This window comes from Diadema setosum, chromosome 4 (genome assembly GCF_964275005.1).
Source record: "Diadema setosum chromosome 4, eeDiaSeto1, whole genome shotgun sequence".
In the NCBI taxonomy this organism is placed as follows: domain Eukaryota; kingdom Metazoa; phylum Echinodermata; class Echinoidea; order Diadematoida; family Diadematidae; genus Diadema; species Diadema setosum.
The window spans coordinates 2975547-2989005 of record NC_092688.1 but is presented as its reverse complement, the minus strand read 5'-3'; the positions used below and the strand labels follow the sequence as shown (position 1 = coordinate 2989005).

At 37.4% G+C, this 13459-nt stretch overlaps 1 protein-coding gene across 1 annotated transcript in view; it reads left to right on the top strand.

Moving 5' to 3' along the window:
- The window catches only part of LOC140226759 (uncharacterized), a 56126-nt gene that overhangs the window by 35318 nt on the left and 7349 nt on the right, over positions 1-13459 (top strand). Inside the window, exons 11-20 of the mRNA XM_072307189.1 lie at positions 272-418; positions 817-935; positions 1995-2154; positions 2856-3043; positions 3926-4012; positions 8195-8293; positions 9398-9466; positions 10119-10230; positions 11092-11224; positions 13242-13365. Coding sequence (XP_072163290.1) covers positions 272-418; positions 817-935; positions 1995-2154; positions 2856-3043; positions 3926-4012; positions 8195-8293; positions 9398-9466; positions 10119-10230; positions 11092-11224; positions 13242-13365 — 1238 coding nt within the window. The remainder of the gene's footprint in view (positions 1-271; positions 419-816; positions 936-1994; positions 2155-2855; positions 3044-3925; positions 4013-8194; positions 8294-9397; positions 9467-10118; positions 10231-11091; positions 11225-13241; positions 13366-13459) is intronic.

Here is a 13459-nt window from a genome sequence, read left to right as displayed (position 1 = left end):
TATTGTGTTCATTCATTTGCGCCCAGGTGAGTCAGTCAGAATGAAGTGCGTGCTTCAAGTATGTTGTCTTTAATTGTTTCTGAGAGTATGACCGGTGTATACAGAGGCTGACAGCGCCCCTGTACACCTGTTTCTAGACCCTCATCATCAGACTGGAAGAGGAGTCTACCACCCAGTCCCTTGGAGTGTATGTTATGTGTTTGCCTGATTGTTCTGCGAGTATGATCAATAAATGTTGAGACTCACAGTGGTTCTATACACCTGTTTGTAGGGAGTGGTTCCAAGACCCTTGTCATCAGACTGGAGGAGGAGTCTACCACCCAGTCCCTCATTGAGCTCTGTCTGAATCAGCTGGACCTTGCCGAGGATCCCAGACTCTACCGCCTGCTGCAGGCGCCCTCGCATGGCAAAAACAAGGGTATGTTTTCCCATATGTAGTCCGTTGAGAACTGGAGTGATGTAACTCCATGGACAGTTTGTTGCATTAATTCCATTTGTTTCACAAATGATGTACATTTTTTTCTCTCTCTCTTGCTCTGCAATGGAGCAGTGTATATTGTTCTTCTGTATGGTTAAATGATAAGATGATGAGAGCTGTAACGTTGCTAATGTCAAATGATGATGATAATGAAAATCAAAATCAAAATCATGAACCAAAGCTTTGAAAGCATGAAGAGTGAATTCATAATTAGTTTGATCTGTCAATGATTTTTTGTGTACTGTTATAGTTGATGAACCATGTGAATACAATCCTTTGATGCATTTCAAGAATGATTACATGTAGTTCTCTATCAATGCCATTAATTTGTTGACTAGGTAATGATAGAGAGCTGGAACTTGATGAGTGTCCACTTGCTGTCCAGCGTGGCTTGTCAGACCCTGGAAACACACGCTTTGAGTTCAGGCACAGGACCGGTCAAGGAGGTGCCATCAAGGTCAGTGGGTATAAACTGGTCAATGGATACAAGGGACAATTTTTTTTTTTTGGTATTGTTATTGTTGTCCAATTATGATTGGACCTTAACCCTATTCTAACTGGGGGGGTCAATTGACCCCCCCCCTCGACGTTTCGCGCCATGATTTCGCAACGCGCAAAGATTTTGCCGCGTCGTTTCATGACTTTTTTCTTTGAAGTCTCCCGCATATTTTTAGACCAAATTTGCGACGTCCGGGTACACCGTTTTGAAGTTACGTAATGTTTTGCATATGCATGTCAACCAAAAAACAGCTCAAATTCATGATATCGTGTGCAAATCCAATGCAAATTGTGTTTTTTTGTTAAATTGATATAAATTAGATTATTTCAACTTTTAACCATTGAAATTGATAAATTCTAGTGTAGATAAGCCTGAAAAAGTGCCTGTAACAAATTTTGGCAAAAAAACAATAGAAAACAAAAGGTCGAAAAAACAATAAAATACATAAGAAATTAACAAAATAATAAAAAACAAAAGAAATTGATTTCGATTGTGCTAATTTTTTTCAAGAAAATTGTTTGATGTGTCTTGAGGAATTCTGACACAAAAATTTAGCAATCCTCCAGTCTTTTTAATGGAGTTATAGGTGAAAATATGATTTCATGCACAAATTTGCATAATTAATTTATTAAAAATAGAAAAGCAATATTTTTCTATTGTATGACCATGTTATCTTGTAGTTTACATCCAGCTCTATCTTCAGGCAAAATTTCGCGGCGATTGCACGATCGGCGGCCGAGATCTGAAGGGGGGGTCAAATTGACCCCCCCTCAGTAAAAACTTGGTCTCAAAAACACCAGTTAGAATAGGGTTAATCTCATTCAATACAAACATGTTGATAAATGTATGTACTATTTCCGTTCAATTGATTTCATCTTTTTTTTTCTCAGTTAAATCATTCTCTTACTGTCTATTTTCCCCACTGAACATTATATCACCTGACCCATTACCTACCTGTCGCTTGCATTGTGCCCATTTGAAATAAGTCCCTTTTTGCACCTGTCCTGTTCTGTCCAGATTGTCCTTAGACTGCCCAGCCAGCAGCCAAAGGGCAAACTGGTCCACATCTCCCTCTCCACGCCGGCCATCGAGGTGGTCAAACTGGCCCTGAGGAAGTTCTCCATGAAGAATGCAGATCCTGGGCTTTTTTGTCTTCTGGAAGTGGACAAGGATGGTGGTGAGTGTAGAGAGTCCAGGAGTGCCTGACTGCTGATATTCATTTGAGTATTTATTAGCTCACTATCCTAACCTACCTTACCCAACATAATTCTAGAGGGAGTAAACTGACGTTTGCTGGAGACGGTTTGATTGCATTTGACATGTAGTTGTGTGTTCTTGTGTCACAGCTGTACTCTACAAATATGTGACATACATTCTGTCATCCAGCCACTCAACATGATATCTATATGTGTCGGCTTATTTGGGAAAAGTATACCTTGCCACAAAAATGAAAACATGCAGAATCTATGCATGCTAATACAAGTGTATGATGAAAACATGACTAGTTCTCTCTGATTTCCTTCTTTCACTCTTACTGGTGGTGGCAAGAATAATATGATGGATCTGACTGTGAGAGATATATTATCATTTTTCACCTAGACTCATCAAATTACTCATGATGTATGTGCATTATCACTGTTTTCAACTCTTACCTCCCAATTGCTACTTTTTTTCTCTCCTAAATGCTGATAGTTCTTCCAGATTGAACTTGGATTTGATTATACAGACAAATAGTTTGTACAGCTGTAGTCCTAAGGTAAGGAAAAGGAAGATAAAAAAAATGTTTTTCCAGGAAATTTCTTCAAGACCTGTTGGTATTCCACGTGATGTAATTTTATATCCTCCATCATGTATTGCATCTGCTCCATCCCTGCCCAGATGTTAGTGATGTGGCAGACGAAGCCATACCGCTCCAGCTGGACTCCCATGCCTTTGTCCTCTGTGACCGTAGCAACCGTGAGCTCCACTGGACCACGCAGGAGGAGGAGGAGGCTAACGCCAGGGAGCCAAAGGTCAAGCGGCAGGACTCCCTCACATCGAGGGCGTCCTCCAGGATGTCTTCTGCCGTGAGTTTTTTACTTCTTTCCTATATATTGATGTGTGTATGATAGTAAGAGTAATGATAATAATGATAATGATAACTGTGATTTTTTATATTGCATGATAACCGTCGATTAATTCTTTGTGCGCTTTTCATGCATTTGGTATAAAAGTCATAGACACATACAAGTGTATTGCAGCACTAAAATAACTACAATAGTAAGAGTTAAGAAAGTTGTGGCATGAATGTGTGTGTGTGTATGTGAGATGTCCGAATGATACATTTCAAAGTATTCTGTATGTGTGGTGTATCTCCAATGACAAGCTGTGAAGTACTTTCAAATTTAACATGAAGTGTTTTTAGGTATTGTTGAGTGTGTGTATAGGTGGTGATCGACTGGTGTACATTATCAAACAACTTGACACGAAGTCAGGGCATTTCTTCTCCCATTTGTCCAAATGTGCATATCGGCATGGGCCCTAGATATACCTGCCAAACAGAGAGATTAAGTAGCCTAAGACAAGCATCCAAGTAATTTTGTAGAGCCCTGTCCAAATGGATGATGCATGTGGTGCAAACCTGTTGTGGCACATAATTTGAGTGGATTGCCATGGTCCTTTCTGTGATCTTGTGCTAAATAGTTCTATAGAAATCACTACGACAATGGTATTAATGTAATACAGAAATGTTACAGGTACAGGGTAAAAGACTTCCTTCCCTATCAATTTTCAGTGAATTTTTCCAAATGGGAGTCATAGCGATGTCCTGACCTTTGATTAAAGAAAACTTTAAGCAAGAATTTGTATCTTTTTTTTTTGACCACAAGTGTATGAACCAAGTCTTTCTTGGGATGTCTATGGGTCTCCTATTTGAGAATATGGAATGTAAAAATTTCCTACCCCAACAGATTAGCATTGGTTCATCCTTTGGGTCGTCTGAGCTTCTGTCTTCCACTCGCATCGACAATGAAAAACTTTCCAAACTAGAACTGGAGGTATGCTACATCGTGAATATGCATATCTATGTAAACACACATGTGTACATCATGGCATTGACCGGCTTACACCCACCCCTATGAATATTTATGCAATTAAGCATTCATATCATATTCCTGACGGAGGCTAACCCCAGACACACATGCTCGCATTAATCATTCTAACACATTCCTGTGCATAGTTACATGTACCCTAGTAAAATTTATTTTATACATTCTGATCATCTGTCGTAACCTGTTGAACAGTTCGGGTTGTCCAGAGTTATGTACATGATTATACACTCATTTACACGTGTAATACGGTATATCATCAGTACTGTAGCCCACTCACAAAGATGTATCATGATAACCTGTTACTGCCAGAAGGTAGTAATAATTTTGGGGTCACCTTGCACAATCCAACTCATTGTACTAATTTGGAGATGTGCAGCATAACACCATCTTCAGATATTATGTTAAAGGACAAGTTCACCTTCATTAACATAAGGATTAAGAGAATACAGCAATATTAGTAGAACACATCGGTGAAAGTTCGAGGAAAATTGGACAATCGATGCAAAAGTTATGAATTTTTGAAACTTTTGTGTTGGAACCGCTGGATGAGGAGACTACTAAGGCTCGTAATGTCATATGAATACAACAGTATAAAGAAAATGTAAAGAAAATTCAACATATTTTCACTTTTTTCGCAAGACAAAAGAGCACTTTACTTGCCTCTTTCTAAAGGCAATGGGAATAATATTACCCATAACATATGTCAGTAACAAGTCAAGGGAATGTGTACTTTTTTCAATAGATGAAATTTTGTGAAATTCTCTTTATATTTTCCTTATATTGTTGTACGCATATGACATCATACACTGCAGTAGTCTTCTCATCCAGCGGTGACTGCACAAAAAATTCAAAAATTCATAACTTTTGAACGGATTGTCCAATTTTCCTCAAACTTTCAATGATGTGTTCTACTAATATTGCTACATTCTCTCAATCCTTATGTTAATGAAGGTGAACTTGTCCTTTAATATCAATATGAAGTACTCTTATCAATTGAACATGATTCTTTACCTATGATATACATGTACTATGCAGTCTCAGTTGTCTAGTGAAACCATCATGCCTTGTTTGATATTTTCAAGACTGATTAAACACTATTGTAAATATGTACAGTTCCACCTCGATTATCCGCCCTCCTTTTATCCGGAAATCTCTATTATCCGGACGCGTTCACGCAGTGAAGGACTTTTTTTTTCATCCAAAAATTGAGAAAAAACAGTGACTTTAACATCTTTTCATGGATCTATTTCACTAATTTCATAAGATGTGCATTATAGGTTTCTCAATATCTAATGAGGTAAATCATGTATGATTTTCACATAAAGATATACTTTATTTTTGTGAAGGAGGGACTACAATTTTGCGCAGGCTAGCATAGATTACACCACCGTTGCGGGGTACGCTACCTGCCTACATAGTTGCCAGTGCACTGGGACGGCAGCTTGGACGGCAGCTATACATTAACATTGTGTCTCCCATATCCGGCCAATTCGCTTATCCGGATGAGCGCCGGTCCGGACATGGCCGGCTAATCGAGGTCGAACTGTATTTTAATTCTAGATGTTGCATGATTTGTCCTTAATGTTTTACTGCAATTTTTACTGCAATGTGTAGAAGTCTCTGTAGCAAAAAAAGGATCATTAAAAAAAAAAAATGTAGCTTTGCGTCTTCTGTAATGTTTCAAATTCACATCACCTTTGTCATCCTGTTGGTTAGCTTGTAGAATACTTGCATGATCCATGTTACGCAGTAGCAAGTTAGTGACAAAAATTATTTCTCCTATAGCAGCATGCATGAAACAACTCTTTCAAACATGGCAAAGACTTGCATTTAAGAAATGAATGTCTATAATTCAGTCTCTTTTGCAGAGAAGAATGCTTGCCCAAATGCTGTGTGCTTGTGGTCTGCTATGAATGTTTGTCACCCAGAGTCTTTTTGGGAAGTTAGAATTCTTCCCCGAATACTTTATAGATTCAATTCTGCTATCCAAAACATAGAGCCCACCTGTCTATGAGGTTGATAGTTTTTTCTTGGGTAGCTCTTGTGTGATCAGCCCATGTTTTTTAGCTGAAGCTTACTAGTAAAAGGGTGTCACCTTCATGACAATTCATGTACAGAAAAGCAGAATCAGCTAGATATATGTTACTAGTAAAAGAATCAATGAATCCAAAGGGGTGTGTGGGACTCAATAGATAAAGAAATGCAGCTATATATTTCATGGCTACAATGTCTACAGATACAGATGTATATGAAATGATATTGTATTTGCCATGGCCTGGGTTGTGTGTGTTCAACCTGTAGAGAGAAGTTTTGATTATTGTTCATGCTCATTGCAGTTTGGTCCAGAAAAATACTGTGAATGCATAATACTGATGGATTTTCCTCTGCTTATTTGTTTTGGTTTTTTTTTTTTTGCTTGTTTGTTTTTGTTGGAGAAGGTTGTATATAGATTTTTATACCACCTGTCCCTATTCTTACCATGCATATTGTTTTGACTGCAAATTAGATGCTTGATACTCATTTTTGCCAGTTGTAGTGTGTGAACAGCTCTAATGTTGTTGCTCATGATGATTGCATGTTTACACTCCACTATATCTCAAACATCACTCAAAGTATTTAAAAAAAAAAATGTGTTTTGAAACATTTTCAAAGCAAATTGTCACTGATACATAACCTCTTTTACAATGTACACATTGGTAATGTCAGGGACGTGGCATTGTCACCTCCCTGGTAATATTGTTAAGATCGGATCATGCCATTATAAAGGTGTAATCATGCATATTACTTCCCCTTGACTGACAAACTTTGCAGTATATACATGTACATCATTTTTGCAACATGGCCCGTATTTATTGATGGCACTGTGTTTGTATTCCATATTATTGGTAGTGAGTTCTGCTTGCTGCAGTAGCATAGAAAATGTGACTTGTATGGCATGTGTTTTCTTCATTAGCAAGTGCTTTGTACGCTTCATAGTAGAGTAGCTAGTGTAAAAAAAAAAGAAAGAAACAATATGAAATAGTGTGTTGTGGTTTGTGTCAATGCTGTGTACATAGAGACCTTTTAAAATCTCCTTTACTGAACCGAATGAAATGTTGCAGCCACTTTTGTGCAGCGGCAATTAGTAGCAGCACTGAGTGATGATGAAGTCTTGTGCAAACTACTGTACATGTATCAAATTGTATGTGTTGTCTCAGTGCCCATTGCAAATCATGACAGGGATGTGAAGAGAGTTGAACCATCCATGGTGCATATAGGAGGTAGAGAGTTTTAGGATGGTGCCATGTGGTATTTAACCCTAAAAAGACTGGGGGGGGGGGGGGGCGGCCTAAAAGGCCCCCCTCAACATTTCGCGCGATTACTCTGCAACACGCAATGCTCTCGCCGCGATGCTCTATGACTTTTTTCTTTCAAGTTTCCCGCACATTTTGACACCAAATTTGTGACGCCCGGGGGTACGGTTCTGAAGTTACATAACTTTTTGTACATGCACGGCTAAAATTAATTTGTTTTAGGAGTATTATGCTTCAAAAAGTGTCTGCCACAAATTTTGTTTAAAAAAACAACAAAAACAAAAGGTCGAAAAAACAAAGAAATACATAAGAAATTCATAAAACAATAAAATAAATAAGAAATCAATTTTGATACCGAATTTTTTTTCAAGTACATTTGCTAAGAATGCCACTAAGAATAATTAAACCAAAAATGAGCACTTTTGGAGCTTTATTTACTGATTTAGATCAAAGAGTCTGATTTCTCGCATAAATTAGCATAATTAATCAATATAAAATAAAAGAAGACTATTTTGTAAAATTTGAATATACGATCTTGTAGATTACATCGCACACTACCATTGTGCAAATTTCCACGGCGATCGCGCGATCCACGGCCGAGATCTTAAGGGGGGGCCCTTTAGGCCCCCCCCCCCCCCCCCAGTCTTTCGAGCTACCAAAATAGCCCAGTCTTTTTAGGGTTAAGTCTTTAAGAAGAGTCTTTGGTACTGTGTAGGATATGTGCATGAATGACATTTCATATAAATATCAATGTCTGTTTTATTTTCTTTCATTTCTTTTTCTCTCTATCGTTTTCTATCTTCAATCCTTGATTTGTGTATAACGTGACCCTCAGATGGCCAGTATAGAAGAGTCTCTTGTCCCAGTGAAGGATGCACCCAAACCTGTTGAACCAGTGGCCAATGTGTCCATCAGCCCCATACCTGAAATACAAGTAAGTTTAGAAGTATATATTCTTCATTTTGACATTTAAACTGTCATACAATTTCTGAGCCAAGCAATGTACTGTATGAATTATATTATCTGACTGTTGTCAGAAAAAAACATGTTTGCTGGTATACTTTCAATAGGTTTTGACCCCAAAGTCCATTGACCTGCACAAAGAGTTTGCAGCAGTGTGTGTGTGTGCCCTCTTTCTCAGTATAAAGTCAATGATGTCAACCCCTTGCACTCTGCTGAGTGTGTTGAGTTTGTTGACCCCACACACAGTGAATGACCTCATGGTCTCTGCACACTTGCTGTGATGCTTGAATAATCATGTGCATTCAAGAGAGGCTGAAGAATGCAATGCTTACGCAGGTGAAACTGTATTGATTTTCAGATACACGTGTAGTTGGCACAGGTGTGAAATGTTTTTATACAAAGAATCTGTAGATTTCTGTGCTATTATTAGAAGTAGTTGCACCTGTTTTAGCCTTGATTGTTTTGAAGTAAACAAGAAATGCATAGTAACAATGGCTGAAAATAATATTAGGGGCTTTATTATCTACACTGTATATTCTTTAGCTTATGTTGCCTTCACTATGGAATAAACATGTTATTGGTGTGAAAGTCTTCATCAGCCCAAATGAAAAAATCATGGGAATTAATGTTACACCCCAGAACTGTTGTCATTTCTGTTCTTACCATTTCCAACTGGCATATCAAGAGATAAATTTATGTGTAATGCCAAATTATATGCACTGGAATAAGTGCAGCCTGTCCCATTGAACTAATGTGGATTATTTTTTTTAGTGTTAGAGAACCTGTGGATATGTTTTATGTGCAATGCAAATGCAAAAAGTAAAAACATTGTAAACTGCACCTGCTGCTGCACTGTCAAGTTCTAACCATAGACGTTAAACTGTTCTCTCAGATTTGTATTGTAAGTCTGATGAATTCAAGTTGTTGATAAGAGTTATGTATTCTATGATATAGATTACAAATAACTGTCTGGTTTTACATGTCCACTAATACTCCCTATTGTAATTTGTCAAAATTTGTCACAACTTCAATCATCTTTGTCAAGCATTTTTATGCTTTCATGTTTTTCCCCCAGGTTAATAATGAAGTCTACAACTCAGAAACCCATGATATCTCAAAAGAACTGGAGGAAAAGAATAAGGAGGTATGTATACTTCAGATATGCACAGTGGAATATAGCATACTTGCCAACATTTTCATTTGAGAAAGCGGTAGAATCCAGGATGCCTATGCGAGCATGCAGCGCTAGCTTGAATGCTAATGAAATTTTTCAAAAGCGGTAGTCTACCGCCAAATGCGGTAGAGTTGGCAAGTACAATGTATGATATAGTTACTAGAGTCTAGATTTTAACCAATACTCCTGTAATGGTTTTATGAAAACTGTCGATGGAGAGTTCACATCTTTATCCTTTACAGGTTGTCCAACCTTGAGCTTAGGGAGGATCATCACTGGCGTGACATTACCTTTCTTTGTATCTGCTCACTCCATTGCTATAATCCTGGCTCTTGACACCCAACTGCACCATTTTGTAATCTTTGTTTTGTGTCCCTAGCCCCTTCGCTCCCTGATAGTGTATGTTATGGTGCTACTGTACATGTATAAATGTATGTCTACTTTTTATGTTGTCGTTTTGCCTCTGGTTCTGGTAGGATCGCAAAGTTAGGCCCTTTTTTTTTTTACTCAAATCCTGAATTAGAATTGAAAAAAAAAAAAATCTTTTATGGTAGCTATTTTGCTGTTTCCATTTGAGCAACTTGAAATCTAATGATGAACTCCTCCTCTCCTTTTATTCAAGTTGAAGGCACTCCAAGATGCCCTCGTCGATCTGGGAAACTCATACAGCCAGAAGAATATAGATGCCAGGTTACAGGCCCTGGAGCAGAGGTTGGCCTCTTGCCCCGTCACAGGTAAGGCTTTGATTTTTTGTTCCTGTCTTGTGTAAATCAGGGCCCAAGGCCAATGAACATTGATGTCTGGCCACCAAATTTCCATAAGGTTACTTATGGTGGCCTGATCGGGTAGCTGAAATTTCCTTTTATTTTGGGCCACTAGGTTTCTTTTCGGGCCATCAAAATACCAAACTCAAAGATTTTAATGGCTCGAAACCAGAGAGAAATGTTAGTGTGGAGCCCTGTAAATGATTGCTTGCATTTAATCTGTTAATAGTACATATATATCTACAGTGCAAACTTTCAGTGTAAAGTATGTATGGCAGATTTGAAGCTCCATGGGATGTTTAATACTTTATAAATTTTCCTGTTATCAGGATGGCTCTGTTTTAGTTGGTTCTTGCAAGCTGACATTATTTTACTAATGGTTTAAGCAATCAATCACATAAGTGTAGTTCATCTGTAATCATTTCAGAAATGAATACTAGTCTTGCTTCTTGTGTAGTTTGGATCAGTAGTGAGATGCTCATATGATGAACTCATCTTGTATGAAATACCATCATTTCCAAAGAAATACATACATCATTCCACCAGAAAGACCTTTCAATATGACTATGCACCGATCCAACTCGTCAGCATGATCCCCCATTACCGCTATATCCCATGTGCATGGGAAATCCATGATATATATCACGGCGTGGCACGGCTAGCTCGCTGGACACTGCAGTAATATACATTCATGTGCATGATCTTCATATTTCTATTGGTGTATACTGTGAAAAGAATGTCTGTAATCATTCGCCTGACTTTGAACTGAACTCTTTGTATACTATGAAAAGATTGCCTGTAATTTTACACCTGACTTTGGAACCCTTGCAGACTCCTTACCAGCCCAGCTGACTGAGCTGCTAGCAGCGCTGGAGGCAGCCAGCGTGGCGGTGGATGAGAGACAGAGAGAGGTTGAGGAGATGAGACAAGAGATTGAGGAGCTTAGTGGGGGTCTCGGAGACAGGTACGGCTAGCCCCCCCCCCCCCCTTCCCTTTCTCTTCCCCTTCCTTTTTCTTTGAGAAATCATGGTCATTATAGACACTGCATATATCCCAGTGGAGCTGGGAGGGAGTTTTGGAGACATTTATGGCTTGCCCAGTCTCACCCCCTTTCTTTTCACTCAGAACAGAAACTCACCTGTGTGTAAATTAAGATTGATGTTTACGATTCACATGACACAACGAGATGTCCGCAAGAAGACAGTTGTAAAATGTGTTCACATGCAAGCAGAAAATTGACTTCAAGTAGTAAGCTTGCCTTCTTAAAATTCATATATGCAGGTTGATTTTGGCAACTCCTGGTTTAATGAAATCGTAAGGACCAGCATTTTCTCTTTTGTTACACTGAATTTTCATTATAGCCAAACTATGAAACTTATATATAAAGATATGTAGATAATTTTTGGACCTAAATTTTTACTTCATTGTAACAAGAGTTTCATTATAACCGTGTTCATTATAACGGGAGTGCATTGTATTATTCAATTCAATTCAATTCAATTCGTTTATTCATCTCATTTTCGGATAAAACAATACAACAGTATTGGATTTTACAATACACAAAAGGATAATCAATCATTTACATATAACAGTGAAAATGAAAAAAGAGAACTTGAGAAAAGCCAAAAGGCCTTGTGAAGTAAGTTCCCTTACGATTATGCACAAAATAATTGATTTTTAAGGTACAAAGTGTAGACATGGACAGAAAACCAACAAATACAACAAAACATAACATAACAAAACAAAACAAAACCATAAGACAAATGATATGATAAATTGACTATGACTATGTGTGATTTGCTAGAAGGTATATTTTCAAAAATTTCTTAAATGAGGACAGGCTATTGCGTGAACAAATATCTCTAGGAATTGAATACCAGATTAACGGAAATTGGTGACGTACGGAGTTTGAAACCAGATTTGTTTTTACTACCCACATATGAAATCTATTGCAATTTCGTGTATTGTATTTATGAATTTCATTATTAGTTGAAAACATACATGAAATATTATGAGGTAACATATCTTTGAAATAATAAAATCCCAAAACAGCGGTATTATAAGTATACAAATCAAATATATTCAAAGTATTAAATTTACGAAAAAGAGGAGCCGAATGAGCAAGATAATGACTACCAGAGCATATTCGTAATGCTTTTTTCTGCAATTTATGTAAAACATCTATCTTGGTTTTATTATATTTGCCCCATACAGATACACAATAATTAAGATACGGAAGCATAAATGTATTATACAGCAAAAAAAGTGCAAACTCTGGAAGAATATTTTTCAATCTATATAATATACCTATATATTTAGATACCTTATTTGCTACATTCGTTATATGTACATCCCAATGCATATTACTCTGAATATAAACACCAAGAAAATTTACCGAATCAACTTTCTTTAGAGGAACAGAATTAATAGAACATAACACATCATCAAAAATATAATTATCATCACAAACATTACGGTGAAATATAACATAATTTGTCTTAACAAAATTAACAACTAATTTATTTACTTTAAACCAATTACTAACTATATCTAACTCCTGATTAACTTTAATCTCAATATCAATCAAACTTGGATGAGTATAAAACAAAGTAGTATCATCAGCATACATCACATACTTAAACATAGTAGAACTTTGAACAATATCATTAATATAAATCAAAAACAATAAAGGACCTAAAATAGAACCTTGCGGAACACCACGGGTTATTAATGAATAATTTGAGGAACAATTCTTAAATGATGTATATTGAAATCTATCAGACAAATAATTTTTAAACCAGAGTTTCAAAGTTTCAAAGAATAAATCACTTTTAATGGGGATGAACATTGGTCATGCACAAACTTTCAATGTTGACATTGACATGTGAAAGTCTCCAGTGAATGGTAGAGGTACGGGGTGGATACAAGTTTGGATCTGTGTCAGAGTTTCTCATCTCGGTGTCATCGGTTCTTCTGTGCAGTGAATCAACAGGATACGACCTGACTCTGGCGGAGGTTGCACTGCTCAAGGCTCAGTACGACCACAGCTCTCTCCTGGCTAGCATGGAGACAGCCGTAGCAGACTACCAGCTGCAAGCACAGAAGGTATGGTCAGAATGGGCCGGACAGTGAACACATAATAATTGAGACCTTTCGACAGTTATGAATAATATATCTGCACACTGTATGAGCAATGCTT